Here is a 19,640-nt window from a genome sequence, read left to right on the forward strand (position 1 = left end):
CAAGCCTAACACAATCAGCATGAGCTCACAGCACTGCTGTTCAGCTTGTGACCAAAGCATCGCCTAAAAACCAGCGTTGAATGTAATGAAACGTCATTTTCTGGGCGAACCCCGGAGGCTCCCTGGAGCTTATCAGGCTAATGTATGTTATATTAGACCAGGACATTAGCTAAGGAGTTCAGATCTACCAGGGACCAGCGCCAGAACCTGGCCCCTTCAGAGAGATTTCAAGGAGCAATGGCCCTTGAAAGAGCTGGGAGCAACAGACCGTCTGGGACGCACGCTGAGTCAGCGCCTGTTTTTTGCCAGACTTCCCCGCCCTATAGCAAGGAATATATGCCTCCTACGATTTTTTTATTATTTTTCCCTTCATCAGAGAACATAAATTAACAGGTTTAGAAGAAAAAATATTTTTTTTTTTGGTATGCACCTGTGGGTGACAAATGCTAATTAGCCCTGAGCAACACAAGGGTTAAGGCAGTGTAGGGTATTTTCCCCCCTTCTAAGTTCAATAATAACACGTACATGTGTGTGGTAGTTGTATACAAGAGCTGTTTATTAAGGGTAATGCAACTCCCAGATGGAACAATATAAAAAATTAATAGATTTACATTAAATGTAATGAAATTAATCAAGTGTAGTACTGTATTGGACTTACCGGTTATTGTTAAAATTCCCTGCATCAGTGCCACCAACCGTAGTGTAGTCTGCCACAACCTCTGCTTTTGGAGAATTCTGCAAAAAAAAACAGCATTGAATGTAATGAAATGCCATTTTTTGGGCGAGTCCTGGAGGCTTCCCAGAGCTTACCAGGCTGATATGCTAATGTCAGACTTTGGCATCAGTCATGTGTATGGAGTTCTATGGGCCTAGCGGGGCCCATGAGTCAGAACCTGGCCCCCTCAGAAGAGGCAAGGGGAGCAATGGCCTATAGAAACCCCCTGTGGTTGGAAGCATTCTGTGGCTGCCATCGACCGGGTTAGGCACCCAGAAAGGTAGGCGTCACAAAACAAACCCCTATTCTGGTGAAAATTGCTACCACAAGCCGAACAAGTGGATAGAACTCCCCTAAAATAAACGAGCAAACAATCATGACGCCTCACTTCGCCTCACAGCTGTCCGCGCAGCTTCCCCCTTCCCCAGGAGGGGAAAGGGGAGCCCCAGACCCATCGCGCTGGCTATCCACCCCCAGTTCTGAGGCTGAATGTCAAAAAACGGGAAAAATCGCCAACTGGAGGGAAGGAGGGATGCCGGGGAGCCTCCGATACTCACCCAGAAAATGGCGTTTCATTACATTCAACGCTGGTTTTCAAGGGAGAGTCCCTTCGGCTCCCCAGAGCTAACTCCCCACAGAGGAAAATAAAGGGACCTACCCGGGAGGCGGTCGCCGCTCACTCCTCACCTCTAAGTTCAGACAAACGGCTGCAACTGCCAATCCAAAGTGACACAGGCCAGACTAGGCCCAGGAACGCGCACGAGATAACGAGCAGCCTGGACCCTGCTCAACCACCAAAAAACCCCACGCCCAAATGACAGCTCAGGACATGTTGCCAAGAACAGCGGCAAGAGCCACTAACTTGTGAACATGGACACGGGGAGAGACCGCAGGCTGGCTAGCAGTAATAATCCTGCGGACGACCCGGGAGCCCCGCACCAGCAAAACAGGTTAGGAGGGAAACCAGATCAACCCAAAGCGCGATCCAGGACGCAGAAGCCGTGGCATGCAATAAACGGTGGAGGGCCGCCACCTGACACCAAACAGGTGGCGGCCCTGCAGGATGCACCCCCAGCGAAAACAACCAAGCATCAACAACCCAAGGACCCCTCCGGAAAGCAGCCGTCTCATTCACCGCCAAAAAGAAGGAGACTGCTGCAACAAACAACCCCATCGCCACGACCGAAGGAGCAGAAAACTCTTGCGCTGAAGGAAAGGAGGAAGATCACCAACCCGACCTCCAGAGGCTAAGGCCAACAGAAAAAGAGCCTAGGAGAAAATAACGAGAACCAAAGGGGCCACAACAAACCGAGGAGAAGATAAGACAACTCTGTCCAATGACCAGGACCGCTCAGGCATGAGCAGGCCGGAGGTGAAACAACGCCCAAGGCAGCATGCTAAACAGAGAAGTAGTAACCTCAAAACCGAAAGGAAGCTGAAGCGGCTCCGCCAGTGCCGCATGATATGAGGCGACAGTATGTGGCAAATGATGGCCCCGAACCCCCAAAAGAGACGGACAAGACCACGCCAACAAAACACAGAATTGAAGAAGGGACAGAAAGAAAAAGGAAGAACCGCCAAAAACCCCCACACTGCTGCCAAAAAGAACGCTGGTGGGACACCATCAACGAAGCCACCAGACCAATAGAAAGTGAGAGACCCAAGGCAAAGCCGAACCAGCCCCGCCATGGACCAAACGAGCCTAGAAGAGGCGGAGCCGCGGGAAGATCTCGGGTGCGACCACCGAGCAGGAAGAACTGGAAAACCGAGCCAGCAAAGGAGGAGGTGGAACGTCTGCCGGACAAAAAGTCCCAACACCAGCGAGCATGCCAGGAGGTCTGAAACCACAGCCCCAACTGTCCCCAGGAAAGGGAACCCGCGAGACGCAGAAAAAGCCAACAGGCAGGGAAAGCCAGGAACCAGAAAACCAAACCTGGCAACCGGAGCCAAAAGGCACAGCAACAACTGCCAATGCAGCCATGGACATCCACAAGAAAAAACTAGAAAGCTGCCTCCAAGAAGTGCCGGACCAACCGGGCTGTGGTGGGTACGCGTGCCCACGGGCTGCACCTAGCAACAGCCTGGTGGACCAACTCCCACAAGCCAAGCCCGACCATGCGCCGGGCTTGGGGAGAAGAACTCCCAAAATCTAATCAAGCAGGCATCAAGCAGACGACGGGAAGGAAGCTGAACGATACTGGGAGACAGAAGAACCAGAGGGGACAACACTACCACAAGCAAGACCCCTCAGAGGAAGGAGAGGGTAGATAAAGATGTCCCAGGAGACACAGAAGGAACGGATGCCCAAAGAGCAGCAGAGACCACAAAGGACTAGCGTCAGGAGGAGGAGACAAATAGAAAACAGGAGGAAGGGAGGAGCTGGAGGCCAACCCCCCAACAGAGTGTTAAGTGGGGAGACGACAGAGCCCAACAGGTTCAGGAAGCTGCACAGAAGTCGAAAGACAGGCGAGAGAGAGAGAGAGAAAAAAAAAAACGAAAGCAACTCCCGTAAACACAATGATGCGAGTACAACAAGGTAAGCACACAGTAAGCATCTATCAGGACATAAAAAAGGCTTTCGACAGAGTTCCACATAAGAGGTTGTTCTGGAAACTGGAAAATATTGGAGGGGTGACAGGTAAGCTTCTAACATGGATGAAAAATTTTCTGACTGATAGAAAAATGAGGGCAGTGATCAGAGGCAATGTATCGGACGGGAGAAATATCACAAGTGGAGTACCACAGGGTTCAGTTCTTGCACCAGTGACGTTTATTGTCTACATAAATGATCTACTAGTTGGTATACAGAATTATATGAACATGTTTGCTGATGATGCTAAGATAATAGGAAGGATAAGAAACTTAGATGATTGTCATGCCCTTCAAGATGACCTGGACAAAATAAGTAAAAACACTAGATTATATCCCATAGCTTATTTAATGTCCAAGAGGACATGATCACTCTTTCCCAAGGGAGGAAGATACTGGATGTCAAATACCTCCTCTTCTTTCCTGGTGAATATTAGACCCAGTACTGATGGAACATCCCCTTCCCTCATTTTTGTGGCCTGCTTGACGTGTTGATACATGCATGTCTCCAAGTTGGGGTTTACAAATCTGCCTGTCCAAATGTCGTCTGTTCTTGCCTCGTAGGCCTCCCAGTCTATTGCCATAAAGTTGAAGTTCCCGCAGTATCAACAATCGGGATTTATCTGTCAGCTCTTACCATAATCTCTCTCATGACCATTATGAGGCCCTCTTGTTTGTCATCCAGTTCTCCTTTGTTCATGTGTTGCTTGCTGGTGGGCTGTAGGCATTTAAAATTATCAACTTATCACCTTGATTCCAGACCTGCAATGCCATTATGTCAATATCTCGAGGATTTTAAAATATTACCTCTCTTACCTTCAGGTGTTCTTTCACCAGCACAGCCACTCCTTCCGCCTTCCTAGTTTTCCTGTCACGTCTTCAAACTGAGTAGCCCCTTGGGAATACTTCATTTAAAATATTTTCTTCAAGTCAGCAGCTCTTACAATGTTGTATGTTCCTCTTCTGTGGGATGCAGTGGGCACGTTTTTCTCTGTGCAGCTTGCATGTCGGCTGGCTGTGCTGGCTGCTCCTCTTGATTCAGCTTGGTCCCTCACCCTTCTTTCCACTTCTCCTCCTCTTTGCTCCTTTTCCAGGAGGTTGTGGCAGTTCATTTTTTTGCCACTAGGCTGTCACTTTATTCAGGACCTTCTATTCAGCGTGTAGTGGTCTGGGCGGGCAGGGGCTGTGCATGGTAGTGGTCGAAATGAGCCATTTGTGGAGCCGGTGGTCGGTTGTGAGCGCCTCCTACAGCTGCCTCATCTGTGTCTTGTCAGGATCATTCTTGCAAGGCAACGTCTTTGGGTTCACAGTAGCCCATTTGCAGTTCTCCCTATTGGCAGCGTGGTGTGGGGGCACTTGGCCCAGTTTGCCTTAGCCTGGTCCAGAAGTTGTGGGCATTTCAGGTCATCTTTTGCTCTTCAGTGGGATTGGTCAGTCCCTTCCTCAGGAAGTTCGGGTCTGTCAGGGTTGGCTTACCCCTCAGCACCTCCAATGATTCATTTCTGATTCTTCTCAACCTTTCGCAGTTGAATCGTTTTCTTCCTTGCCTTCTTTCCCAAGATCATTTTGTCCCAGGTCTGTCTCGCTCTCGGGCAGTGTGCCTGGGAACTTTCCCTGGATCTCCAGGATGCTTCTTGTCACTTCCCTTCCATCCATGGTTAGGGGATTGGTTTTGGTTTGTGGTGGGGCCTCAGGCTTACCACTTCCGGATACTTCCTTAGTTATCTTGAGGTTATCTTGAGATGATTTCGGGGCTTTAGTGTCCCTGCGGCCCGGTCCTCGACCAGGCCTCCACCCTAAGGAAGCAGCCCGTGACAGCTGACTAACACCCAGGTACCTATTTTACTGCTAGGTAACAGGGGCATAGGGTAAAAGAAACTCTGCCCATTGTTTCTCGCCGGCGCCCGGGATCGAACCCGGGACCACAGGATCATAAGTCCAGCGTGCTGTCCGCTCGGCCGACTGGCTCCCCTGTTAGCCTGTTTCTCGCACCATGCATTTTCTGCACTTGGTTTGGGTCGTGGTGGCCCGCCTTCATCTCCATGTAGAGCAGGCCCCCTTGCTCCATGAGCCCCTGTTAGTTGGCCAGGCTCTGGCTCTGGTCTATTGGTCTATGGTAAGCCATTAAGAATTCCTATCTTACCTTTACCTTGCAGTGGCTCTGAGAATCAACATCCCCCTAAGGCTGATATGACATACAGGTGTGGTGGAGCTATCCAAGTGAACTACCTAGGTGAGCTAGCTGACCAACCTTCACTCCCTCCAGAAATAGACTTGATAGATACATGCCCTCTACTGCCTAGAATGGAGCAATGGTCTTCTGTTGTAACTTCTATTTCTCATGTTCTCATGCTTCCTTCATTCTCCCTCAGTGTTCTTTTTTTCTGAACCTTGTACCATCATGCCTAACTAAAGCCAGACTTTCCGAGTTGCTGTGCAGAGTGGTCAGCATTAGTCAGCCATATGCCAAGTGTCCGCAAAAGTTTGGTAAATTGAAGGCATTCTTCTTTTGGAAAAATTGAAACAAATGCAGTACATTGCTGGCCAAGGCAGGGAACCTTTTTGTGCTACCAGGAACCAAACAATGTTTGACATTGAAAATCATGAAATCGTAATATCACGGTGTGACACAGTGAAGAAGAATACCTTCAATGTAGCAAACCTTCAGACACTGAGCACATGGCTGACTAATGCTGACCACTCTACACAGTAACTGGAAGAGCCTGGGTTAGGCATGATAGTAAGAGGTTCAGAAAAAGGGAACACCGAGGAAGAATGGCTTTAAGTTTGGATGAAAAATTCTTTCTATTCTGACCTACCCTATGCTTTATTATGTGGTTCTTGACAGGTGGAAAATGAGGTGGGAAGACTCTGGGAACTATGTTGACACATTGGTGCTGACACCTTGTGGCAGTTTAGAGATAATAGCCATGCAGGCTAACTACAATTAAGTGTTTTTGATGTTAAGCAACACTTAGAAGGGGTCTGAGTGCAGTTGAATGAGATTTTTTTTTAGGTTAATTAAGTGCCATGCATACTTTTTTTTTTTTTAGAAACAATATGCATTTCATGAAATAACAAAAAATAGTCCTTACTTTATCTGTGCAGGGAACATCTTCACTAAAACTCTCAGTTTTGCTCTTCTTTTTTTCTCGTACTTCTGCAGATTTTGAAGTCTGGGCCTTATCCTTCTTCTTGTCCCTTTGTCAGAAATAATATGTAAAATTAAAGGGTACATTTATTATAATATTATAGACAACTATAGAACAAAACAGGACACAACTATTTCAACATTTCTCACTGTGTACCCCACTACCACATTTGGCATTTACAATACGGTACATAATACCAGCACTAGCTCCAGACGTATATATGAACAGGATAACAACAGTGATATATGGAAGGCTAGCAAACAGGAACAATATTTAAAAATCTAAACAAGAAATGCTTCAAAACAATTCACACAGCTTATGACATGAACCTGTGCATGACAGAGGTTCACAACATGGCTAATACTATAGTATTGGACTACAAGGACTGCTAGAGGAAAATAAATCTAACATTAGAATAGAGAAGGATCAGAGGCACTATGATCACTATATACAAAAAACTGAGAGGGAACAGACAAAGTACACAAGCACATCATCCACAACTTCAAGAGAAAATACATCATAGAACAAAAAATATTTAATAATGCACAAAGTGCAGAAAGATAGGAGACGAAGAACCAGACCTCATTTCCCATAGTCACCTATCAGTGACTATGAGAATTATACAATTCTTATTATATACAATATATCATTATATATACTGCATTATACAGCTCTTCCTACATCCTACCCTCTGTATTCCAATATGCTTGTTTTGTACAACTACGTATAGGTATTCTTCTTCCTACCTATACCCTGTGTATCACACAAATGCATGTAATTCTACAGCTATTACTACATCCATCCTTATACAGTATATTCCACAAGCATTATACAATTATTCCTACATCCCTTCTTGTGTATACCACACCACATGGAATAATGTAACCATTCCTACATTCTTTCTTGTATACTTCATTACCACAATACATTATATAAATACAGTATTTCTGAATTCTATGGTTTCTTTTGTCTATCCACTGAAAAACTGTACCCTGATACTAGTGCCATTTTCTCCAGTTTGTAAACAAGCCTCAGGTAGGACACTGTGTCAAAGATTCTATGGCAATCCAAAAATACCCATTCTGCCCTCTCTTCTCTATCTTATCAGTTCTCTGTCACTTTGTTATAAATTCAATGAAGTTTGTGAAACATCATTTGCCACTCCTAAACCCAGGCAGGTGTTTTGCTATAAATGGTCTTTTCATCAGATGTTCAACCAGCTGTTTTTTTATGATTTTTTCCATCACCTTGCATGGTATGTAGTATGTAAGGAACACTAGTCTGCAATTAAGTCTGCCTTTTTATACACTGGATCTAAATTGGCTATCTACAAGAATTCTGGTAAGTCACCAATTTCCAGTTTTAGTTATATATTAAAGGAAGTGACCAGCAGAGTGCTGCAGCCACCTCTGTCCATGGTGAGATCCTGTCTGACCCAAAACTCTTAGTCAAGTACAACTAATACCAGCTGGGAATGAGAGTAGGCATGTTTCTCGATGCAACAGTGAGCAAGTTGCCACCTTTTGGCAGAAGGCAGTTGTTTTTTAAATGTTTATTTATAAGTTGTCAGAATTTTGTTTAGGTAGTTCAGAACTTTTCCAAAATATTTATTGGAGTGTGTCAAAGTGTTTTGTAGCAATTTGCCTCAGTAATGGGGCAATCTTTGGTCGACATGTACTTTACATTTCAAAGAGGAAGCTAAGGAAGATTGTGAGGTACTTTTTCCTGGTAAGCAATGACAGCCATCTAGGATACGTGGCAGTGTTCATGCCTGATCAGCAATGGCCACAATGTGAGACAAAGGGAGTCAACCAGAAAATAGGACCTTCAGAATATTAAAAACATTTCAGTACAATACCATTCTCTTATAATTTAATACCTTCTTTTCACTACAGTACCCTTTATGACATTTTCTCTTACAGAGTATACTATACCATATACAGTGACACCTCGGCTTACGAATGCCCCTATTTATGAACGTTTTGGGTTACGAGCCCAATTTCTTCATAAAATCTGAATGGCGTTACAAGCTTTGCCTCGGGAAACGAAGTTTGCTGATACCCGTATGGCTGACCTAGCGTGGGGTGGCATGGTCATCGTGCCTCAGTTTACCAGTGCCTCCCGCCTAGTGACAATCGCGACTGAATTCTTTGTAAAGAATTACATTTTATTCTTTATTTTTGGGTATTTGAACATAAAAGTTGTTATTATATATCTTGCCATGGGTTCCAAGAAAGCCAGTGGTAAGGTTCAAGCCAAGAAAACTCATGTGAGAATGACCATAGAGAAAAAACAAGAGATCATTCGTAAACATGAAAATGGTATGAGGGTTGTTGATGTAGAGTAGAGGATGTCCCTTCCTCATTTATTAAGGAAATGTGTGCAGTATGGGAAGAATTGCAAAGTTTTGCTGAAAAGTGTCACTCAAATCAAGCTGTAGCAGACTTGTGTTAACCTTTTTAACGACAATGTGATGTCTCACTACAGACAAGTGTTACAATGTAGGAAAAAACAAGTGTCGCTAGACAGGTTTTTAGCGAGAAAACAAGGCAGTGAGCCACAAGCAGGTCCTTGTGGTATGCAGGAAAAATGTACCAGAGAGTGTACCCCAGAGAAGTCATCACTGCCTGATGTTATAATGGAAGGGGGCTCCCCCTTCCAAACACTAACACCTCTCCTCCCCCCCACCGTCTTCCATACACCAACAAGTTATCGGTAAAGGAAGTAATAACTTGAACATACTTTAGTATTGAAGATTTTGGTGAATTAGGTATAAATTTTACTTTGAAATTAATTTTTTGAGGAGTTTGGAACAGATCAATTAAATTTACATAATTTCTAATGGGGAAATACGCTTCAGTTCACCAATATTCGGCTCACGAGCCATCTCTGGGAACGGATTAAATTCGTGAGCTGAGGTACCACTGTACTGTATACAATATGACTTCTAATTAATACACAAATGATTGCTTACTTCTTCTTTTTCAGCTTTGACATGGGTGGCACATTTTTCTTTTCTTTTTTATCTTTCACTAGTTCATTCTTCAGTTTGCAGGTCTCATCAAATATTCGAATAGTACAAATTTTACCGGTGCAGTCAGGAGTTATACATTCCAGGCCCAGAAAATCCTGCAAAATATATATTAGTCATGATAATACCTTTATAATCGACATGAAGATAATGATGCTCCCATGGTCCTATATGCTTGTACAGTAATGCTAGTGTGTAGATGTGAGGTGTAAGACCGAGCTTACAGTACAGTATATGCAAAAATAGAGAAATTACGAATTCTTTGTTATCAATGTTTTCTGAAAAAGGATTCCCCTGCTAGCACCCCAAGCCAACAGCTAGGGTCTACCCAAGATCACACACACACTTCATACCCCGTGATCTAGTCCACTTTGTCTAGGCTGGTTCGTCTTCTCCTCTCATTCTTGTTGGTTCCTTGATGTGCTGGCTTAGAAAGTGTCTTGTTGCCACATCCAGCAGCTTAGCTCTCCACGTTTCTGGGCCTCCATGCGGATCTCTGTTCTCCCAGTCTATTTTCCCGTGGTTGAAGTCTCTCATGATTAACAGTCCAGATCCATTCTTGCTGGCAACAGAAGCTGCTCTCTATTATGTTAATGGTGGCCATGTTGTTTCTATCATATTCCTGTCTGGGTCTTCTGTCATTCGGTGGTGGATTATATATGACTATAATTTTTTGTCCTCCAGTTGTTATGGTACCTGCTATGTAGTCACTGAAACCCTCACAGCCCTGAATAACCATCTCAAAGTCCCAGCCCTTTCTTACCAGCAGAGCTACACCACCACCACCTCTTCCTTCTCTCTTTCCTCATAACATAATATTCCTGTGGGAACACTGCATTTGTTATGGTTTTCGTTAGCTTTGTTTCTGTGAGTGCTATTATGTCTGGGTTTTCCTCTAGTACCCATTCAACAAGCTCATTTGTTATATTTGAAATTCCATCTATGTTAGTGTACATTCCCCTGAGGCTCACTTTCTTCTGTCCCTTCTCAAATCGCCTCCTTGGCGAGTGTTCTGCTGGTGGGGGAAGCTGTTCCATGGGTGTGAGGATTTGTGCGGTGGATAACAGGGTCTCAGAGGACACTGGGATAAGAGGCAGGGGGTCAAGTGAAGGGGGAGGGACAGGGAGGGTATGGGATGAAGGGGGAGGGACGACCAGAAGGAAAAGGGGGGGAGGGGGAACATGGCGGAAGGAGGGGAGGGGTGGTAGCAGGGTGGGAATGAGGTGTGGGGGAGGGAGATTTGGCTGAGCTTTTGAGTGGGGGCAGGGAGGGTTTGGGACAGGGGAGTTCTCTATGCAGAGGAGGGTGGTGTGGTTGCCCTTCCCCTCTGGTGTTACTGGGTATCTGGTTGTGGGTTCCCCCCTCACCTGTGTGTGTGTACTTACCTAATTGTGCTTGCGGGGGTTGAGCTCTGGCTCTTTGGTCATGTGTGTGTGTGCTTGTGTTTACTCACCTATTTGTACTTGCCTATTTGTGCTTGCGGGGGTTGAACTTTGGCTCTTTGATCCCGCGTCTCAACCGTCAATCAACTGTTGTACAGATTCCTGAGCCTACTGGGCTCCATCATATCTACATTTAATACTGTGTATGGAGTCAGCCTCCACCACATCACTGCCTAATGCATTCCACCTGTTAACTACTCTGACACTGAAAAAGTTATCTCTAGCATCTCTGTGGCTCATTTGGGTACTCAGTTTCCACCAGTGTCTCCTTGTTTGCGTACCACCAGCGTTGAATAGTTTATCCTTTTCTAACCTGTCAATTTCCCTGAGGATTTTGTAGGTAGTGATCATGTCTTCCCCTTACTCTTCTGTCTTCCAGTGTTGTAAGGTGCATTTCCCGCAGCCTTTTCTCGTAATTCATGCTGTGTTGTGTGTGCGTGCGCGTGCGTGCTTGTGCATAGGTCTGTGCAGTGCAGGCCCTTCTGTCCTAGTCTGGTTTCCTTGGCCTCCTACTGGGTTGCTCAGTCATCTGCCTCTTTTTTTTTTGTTTATGTTTACTGGGGTTGTCCACAGTCCAACTGTTTTGTGGGCTAATTGTGCTTTGGCCACCTCTTCCCAAAATTTAGTATCGGAATTTTGAAGCACTTCTCTTTCCCCTAGTGAAGTAGTGCCCTTGGACATTCAATCTGGGTTGGCATCTAATCTAGTTATCAGTTTTTTTCTGTAAGCCAGGAAACATGCCAGAACGTGGCTCTGTGCATTTCTGCAGGTCTGTCGCACTCGTGTTTTGTTACGCTTTTTCTACTCCACTTTGTTGGGTTGCTGCCAGAGTGATCTTTGAGCATTCCTTACACTCCTCGGGTATTTGCTCTACTGTTTTACCCTGCTGATTACATCTGTTCACCATGCAGCAGGAACAATGACTGTTCTCCATGTAGCAGGAACTATAGTGTAAATATACAGTTCCAATATGAAAGCAAAGGATAAGTGAAGTAAAAGAAAAAGAAAACAACAATTTGATAATATGTGAGCCATTACAATTAGGAGTCAGTACATGGATAAATATGACAATGTTTGTGTTACAAACTTACTTTATCTGACATCCTGCCAATGCCATCCTCCATTTGTTCCTTGTGAGCCTTCCAGCAACACGGGTGGTAGCTTACTGTGCAGTACTCTTCACAGGTTACATCAAAAAATCCTTTGAAGTCTGGGTCACTGTAAAAGAGAATTGTGCTTTATACATATATTATCAAGCAAGTTATGAAACACACAACATGGTAAGAAACCCATGAAAATGTTGAGAATCTATTTAACTTTCGAATATTTATTCCTTAGCCACCAAAGAATAAAATGCATTTTGCAAAAACATAAGGAGTTCAGAATAAGGAAATGTGCCTTTCTGGAGACCTCTCAAGGGCTCCCTACAGCTTATGCATTTGCACCAAAGGGGCCAGTATCATCTCACCTGGTGTTTCAGACTTTCTCCATGACCTCCTACCAGGAATAGAGAACAGAACCCTGTCTCCTCACAGGTGAAAGGGATTAGGTGTTATGGATGAAGTTCTAAGTAGGATAAGGAATATAAATTGGTGGAGAGAGAACTTTGTAACAAAGATTGCCCATAAAGGTTGAGAAGGGTCACAAAAACACAAAACATGAAGAGAAATGCTTGAAATGAACACATACCAAACTAAACTCAAAACTACTATATTTATAAACAATGAAAACTGAAGAATCAATTACTTTAACCCATTAAATACACATAAAAAGTAAAAAGATAATACACCAAATATACACAGCATGTGTCATATGCTATTAAATCAGTTGAAACAAGTATGACAGTCATCTCATCATTTGTATTTAAAGTAAATTAATTTCTGAAAAATATCTTTCCTCAGATTTAAAAATAAATTTAGACTTACGTATTATATATGTCTTCTTTGGCATATGGATGTCCTTGAGTGGCAATGCAGTCTTTAAAACGGCATTTAGCCTTTGGTGATGGTCTTGATGATGCTGCTCGTCCCATTAGATCCATAGCATTATCCTAGTACGAAAATGTATTTATTGATAATTTTTTAGTAGGCTGTGTTTAACAATTTTAACTTTGTGGTGTGTTTGTTTAAATATCTACATAATGTATGAAAACGCTTATCATCATTAAATGGGATTTGAATCGACAACTCTACATTAGGGTTCCATTCAGCACAAAAAACAAAGCACCAAAAAAAAGTAATGTCTTTAATTGGGGCCACTTTAGCAACTTTCTTGAGCTTATGGTACTGTGATGTTAGGACACATTATGCACACTAGCTTCTTATGATATATCTCTACCCTCCAGAGAGAAGCACTTTCTCCAATAGTATTGCCCTCTCCTTGAGGTGGAACGAACACTTGATCAAATATGCATCCACTACTGAAATGAAATACACACCCTACACATGGAAGTCATAAAGCACTCGACTTTAATCCTATCAATGTTTGGCAATGCACGTATCACCAAACACCAAAAGCTCAGAAAAAATTTACCAACGCACCTAAATGCTGCTTTCCACTACCACCAGGTGGCAACTCAAGTGTCTGGGAGCTCCTGCAAGGCAAGCACCTAACTCACGAGCCCAAGCAAACTTACTGACATGCAGAAAAAAGGTGAAAGAACAGTAATGAGGAGCAACTAAGGTGATGCCAAAAAACCAGCGTTGAATGTAATGAAATACCATTTTCTGAGTGAGTTCCAGAGGCTTCCTGGAGCTATCCAGGCAGATATGTATATCATTAGACTTTGGCATCAGTCAGCGTGAATGGAGTTCTATCATGGCGAGCATGACGTCACACGAACCGTGCCACATGTCTGCGCAGCTTCCCCCTTCCCGGGAGGGGGGAGGGGGAGCCTCAGACCACCACGCCAGCGATCCACCCACCAGTTTTGAGGCTGCATGTCAAAAACACGCGAAAAAACATCGACTGGAGGGAGGAGAGGTTGCTGGGGAGCCTCCGAAACTCACCCAGAAAATGTCATTTCACTACATTCAACGCTGGTTTTCTGGGGGGAAAGCCGCCTTCGGCTCCCTGGAGATACTTCACCAAAGACGAAAACTAGAGGGACTTACCAGGGAGGCGGTCGGTGCTCACACCTCAACTCGAAGTTGAGACAATAGGCTGCAACCACCGACCCAAAGCGACACTGGCCCGACTAGGCCCAGGAACATTAACGAGGTAGCGTGCAGCCAAGACCCTGTGAACACCCAAAAACCTCGCACCCGAATGTCAGCCCAGGACATGTTACCGAAGACAGCAGCAAACTTACGAACGTCATGGGCATTGGGATAGACCGCAGGCTGGCTAGACCAAAAAACCCTGCGGACGACCTTAGAGACCAGAAACCTGAACCCGAGAACAGTGAAGAAAGGAGACCGGATCTACCCAAAGTGTGTCCATAGACATAAAAGCCGTGGCGTGCAAATAACAGCGGAGAGCCACAACCGGACACAACACATAATGCACCCTCCAGCCAGACCAACCAAGCATCAACAACCCAAGGACCCCTCTGGAAAGCAGCCTTCTCATTCTTTGCCAGAATAGAGCCCTCATCCATGCCTACCACCCCTGAAGAAAAGACAGGGTTCAGGGGAAAAGCTTCAAAGAAGGGAGTCTGCTGTTTCGACCCAGAAGCCTCAGTAAGAAATTCAGGCTCAACCACTTCTGAGCCCGAATCGAAAGGGGGCAACCCCCGAAGCCACCCCGAGCTAAACCCTGCACCGACTCCAAAACTGTCAGACGTTTCAGAGGCGAAAGCAGGGGAGGAGGAGCAGAGTGAACCACATCCACCTGGGAAGGAAGCGGGGGCACGGATGGAACCAAGGTTGAAGCGACTAACGTTATCGCCCATTGCAATAATGAGAATCGAGCATGCTACGCAGCTGCTGCCTAATCCCAGATATCATCAGATAAGTAATGAGTAATTTAAAGCACAAGCAGGGAACATGTCCCATAAAACTCCAGGTCGTAGGTATCACTGACCCAACAGGCATCATGACATGATGCAATACGGAGGATCATCTCCCTTAGGGAGGGGCAACGAACAATCTTCAACTTCGCACAAGGCGAGAGTAGACTCAGTAGACACATCCACGGTACCCCTGAGCCCACTGTGGTTTTCTAGGGGCCCATAGGGTCAACCAGGGTGAGTAAGCCCTATGGGAAGCCCCAGCACTGGGCTAGCTAAGCCAGTAGAACCCTGTTTGTCAATAGGCAAACTGACCTCCAGTAGCAGCTGTGAAACCAGAGGGCAACAGGGGGGACAACTACCAACATAACATATACCTGCTTGATGGGGTTCTGGGAGTTCTTCTACTCCCCAAGCCCTGCCCAAGGCCATGCTTGACTTGTGAGAGTTTGGTCACACCAGGCTGTTGCTTGGAGCGGCCCATGGGCCCACATACCCACCACAGCCCAGTTGGTCCGGCACTCCTTGAAAAAACCATCCAGTTTTCTCTTGAAGACGTCCACGGTTGTTCCCGCAACATATGCTAGCCTAATATGAAGTCAAGCAGACCTCCTTCGTTAACAAAATTGAAAATGCTAGAAATGAAAAAAAAAAAAAAAAAACAAAGACACACAACAAACTGGCAGCCAGAGAGATTTGCTAGCCAATAACACTCCCCACCCGGGGCAAGACGGAAAGTCTAAAACCCCGAACGAACCCCAAGGGAGAAGTCAACACCAAGCAATGAAGTCCGCAAACGGGAGTGATTCCTGAATGCCTCAGGGAAGATAACCCTGAAACACAAGTGTAGTACTTACGAAGCACCTAGTGAAGATAACCCTCGGTGCATGCAGCTCCTGATCACTAGGACACCTGGCCACCACACCACACACACTGCTGGTACAGCCACACAGGGCAAAATCCATAACAGGAAATTGAGAGACTTAATAAATATCCAAAAGCCCTAGATCCAAGTGTACTAAGATCAAATGCTATGCTCCAGCCCCAATAATGGACAAGATGATGTAAGGTGCAAGGTGTATCACAGAATTAAATTGAAAGAATCCCTATTAACTACCCAAGTAGAATCTCAAACATTCAAGGCACATCTATAAAAATGACATTCTAGGAATGAAGATCTGGACATTAGGATAATTTGAGAGGAGATGCCCCAGAAAGGACACTGAACTGAAACCCCCTGAGAGCAGATAACTCTGGTGAGGAAGCAACTTAACCCAATGCCAGAAAAGATAATCTGGAAACAAAGTCAGGCAAAATTAATCACCTAAGGATGCAAAAGATGGAGAGCATAAACACAAATGTGAAACATAATGAAAAAGACAACCAACTCTCGAGGAGTACATACCCGACATAGCTCAAAAAAAAGAGATGGTTCTTGCAGAGAAGCAGGCAAGTGTATAGTACAAGGCACATGAGAGAAGCAAACAGGCTGGATGAACCCTTGTGTGACCTGAGCTATTATCTGGTGGTGCAATATAATGCTAGGAAATGGTTTGTTGACATTGGGCAAATTACTGATATCCTTGTATCCATATTTTCTCTCTACTGATGATACAGTACATAGTTTGCTTCACTCTGTCTGTACTTTCCAGAGGGTTTAACTCAATTCTGAGGTTGACTTTAGATTAACAACCTCCCTTGTTTCCTTGAACACACAAGATTCTGATCCTGATGTCTGGTGGAGAATTGTACAAGTCCAATAGCCTGGCAGTTTTGTTAATGTGTCTGTGATACCAGAGCCAATGCACTGGAAAGTTTCAAAGAGCCAGCCCAGAAAGAATTAATTAGGCAACAGAAAAATACCACCAGGGATTATCCATGAGAGAAGACAACAAAGACAACAAACATGAGGGGCCCAAGGCAGAGAGCATCAGCAGCTCACCAAATACCAAAGTACAACTCGAGTGTGGTGAGGTTGAGACACACCCAGGCAGAGCAAAAGACCAACACTCAGTGGACCTCCCAGAAAAAGAGCCATGATAAATGTCAGTTAACAATAATAAAGCAATGGCCTCTGCCAGAACTAATATTTGAGGGATAGCTAACACCACTTGGCTGAAAACATGAAGTAGAGAAGAGATTCTGTAACAGGTTCCATGTTTCCTATGTTGTGACAAGGCAAATGATTGAGAGCTCTGGGTGACCTGGGCTGCCACCCGGCAGTCATTCCGAGTTTCTTGATTTGGGTCTTTAGACAGTGGCAATTATCATTTGGCTCATTACTTCTAGGTAACTATTTTTTGCCAAGCTCTTCATTGTTTTGTTATACTTTTAGTTTCTGGTGGATTTTTTCTCAGTTTTAAATTGATTTTTGGTCCACAAGCTCCTCTCACCTCAGAGAACCAGATTCTGAGCCTAGCTTTCCGTAAGCAAGGGTGGATAATTACACAAGTGTTGTTACAGGATGAGAGTTACGCTCGTGGTGTCCCGTCTTCCCAGTAAGTACTGTAATATGACTCTTTGAAACTACTCCCGGTTTTTAAATCAACTGCCTTCTCACTTAACAAGTTTGAACCATTTACCACTCTGTTTGAAAAACAGAATTAATATTTTTAGGTAATTTAGTTTCCTTAGCTTAATCTATGACCTCTTATTGTTGAAATTCTCAAGAATTCCTCTGTCAATTTTGTCGATTGCCTCTTTTTCTTCTATCTTCTAGCTTTTGTATACTTAATGCCTCTAGTCTCTCCTCATAGCTCTTGTTTCTTATTTCCAGAAGTCATTTTGTAGCATGCCTTTACACCTTTTCCAATTTATTGATGTGCTTCTTGAGATATGTGCATCACACAACCACTGCATATTCAATTCTGGTCTCGCAAAAGTCATGAACAGTTTCTTTAATATTTCACCATCCATGAAATTAAAAACAATTCTGAAGCTGGAAAAGCATAACATAGACTCCTCACACAATGACCTATACGTAGTCCACTGGTGACAGTCTACTATCCAGAACCACCCAGATAACCTAACCTCTTTACATGTCAGAGTTCTTTAATGATTTCCACATAATTTGTAGGTTGTGTGGTGCCTATTTTCTCCTATTCGACATATCCATAACATAGCATTTATTCACATTGAATTTCATTTGCAAAGTGTTGCTCCATATACTTATTTTGGTTATGGAGCAACACTTGGCATTTTCAAAGGCATGACTATTATCTAAGTCTCTTATCTTCCCAAATAGCTTAGCATCATCAACAAACTTAATATAGATCTGTATTTCTTTCTGGTAGATCATTATGTGAATGATGAACATTACTGTTGTAAGAACTGAACCCTGTGGTACTCCACTTGCAACATGGCTACATTCAGATACTTTGCCTCTGATTATTGCCCTCATCTTTCTGGCAGTTAAAAAAATTGTTCATTCATGTCAGAGGTCTGCTTGTTGTTACTCCTGCAGCATATTCCAGTTCCCAGAACAACTTCTTGTCTAGAGTGCAGTCAAAGGTCATTTTTTAGGTCCAGATGAACACAGTCAACCTAACCATCAGTGTCCTGTAGAATTTCTGTGGCTCTATCATAAAAATTAAGTAGATTTATTACACAGGATATGCCAGTTCAAAAGCCATATTCTGTCTCTGTTATTAAACCATTTCTCACATGCATCTTCTGAGAAAACAAGGAAATACTGTCACTACTTACCCGAATGACTATTGGCATTGTCTCTATTATTGGGTCTACTGTTCCAGGCCATTTGAGAGGTGGTAAATTTTTCTGAGACTTGAGGCTTTCTATGGAGGCACAGGCATGATAGTGAGCCTTCTTAAATCTGTAAAGTATAGATAACCTTTAATTTACACACTAATATGAAGCTCCAGTATTTAAAATTATTAAGCAGAAACAATATAGAAGCATAAAGATAAACTGTAATATATAGAATTGCTTTCACATTCTACACTATGACAAGTTATAATCTACTCTGATGAGCTTCATTTTCCACAAGAATTGCATTCGTGGAAAACTATGTTTTGTGTAAATGCTTATAAAGCAAACTTATCTTTATGTTGAGAAAAGTATATTCCCTTTCACAGTATATACTCAAATGCTCTAATCTTTCTAACAAACGTGACCTAACATAAGCTTACCCTTCCATTTATCTTTCTCTCTCTTTCCTTTTCTTACTCTCCTCTCTCTTCCCTCTTTTTTCTGTTCATTGTTTTCTCTTATGTTCCCTTACTATCCTCTTCTTATTCCTTTTACTATCTCCTCCTCATTCGGTGGTTATAATCGGAGCTGCCTCGTATGGGCCAATAAGCCCTCTGCAGTTTTTATTCCTTCTATTATCCCCTCTACTACACTTTACTTTGCTCCTCACCGCTCTTGCCTATTTACTGCCTGCATCTACTTCCTCATCACAATCGACTTGAGAATGGTCCAGGACGGACCAAAACGTCGTCGTTCCTTCACCTTCTAGTGTGTGGTCTGGTCAAGTATATTAGGTTTCGGAAATAATTAATTTTAATTTTTCAGTCTTCTCTCAATAAAATACTTGTTCTCATTTAAACAATATTGATGTAATAGTACATTCTCTAACCACTGCACTGCACAACATGCCTTGAGGTTCTCGACGGGTGGTGCGCAACACGCCTTGGAGATCTTATAGGTATAGCGTATCATTCAAAACTCCCACAGCTATATGGGGTTTATATCAGCTTCCTCAGGGCTCTCTTAAACAGATACCATTTAAAAAAAAAATTGA

General features: G+C 43.9%; 1 protein-coding gene across 2 annotated transcripts in view; it reads right to left on the reverse strand.

The window, feature by feature from the left end:
- The window catches only part of LOC123773290 (E3 ubiquitin-protein ligase TTC3), a 241,840-nt gene that overhangs the window by 130,657 nt on the left and 91,543 nt on the right, over positions 1-19,640 (reverse strand). For both annotated transcript variants that reach the window (XM_045766935.2, XM_069307431.1), the window contains exons 15-20: positions 18,584-18,710; positions 12,855-12,979; positions 12,021-12,147; positions 9,431-9,585; positions 6,400-6,505; positions 659-735 (exon numbers count right to left, since the gene is read on the reverse strand). In XM_045766935.2, the coding sequence (XP_045622891.1) occupies positions 659-735; positions 6,400-6,505; positions 9,431-9,585; positions 12,021-12,147; positions 12,855-12,979; positions 18,584-18,710 (717 nt within the window). The remainder of the gene's footprint in view (positions 1-658; positions 736-6,399; positions 6,506-9,430; positions 9,586-12,020; positions 12,148-12,854; positions 12,980-18,583; positions 18,711-19,640) is intronic.

Source organism: Procambarus clarkii, chromosome 1, assembly GCF_040958095.1.
Source record: "Procambarus clarkii isolate CNS0578487 chromosome 1, FALCON_Pclarkii_2.0, whole genome shotgun sequence".
NCBI lineage: Eukaryota > Metazoa > Arthropoda > Malacostraca > Decapoda > Cambaridae > Procambarus > Procambarus clarkii.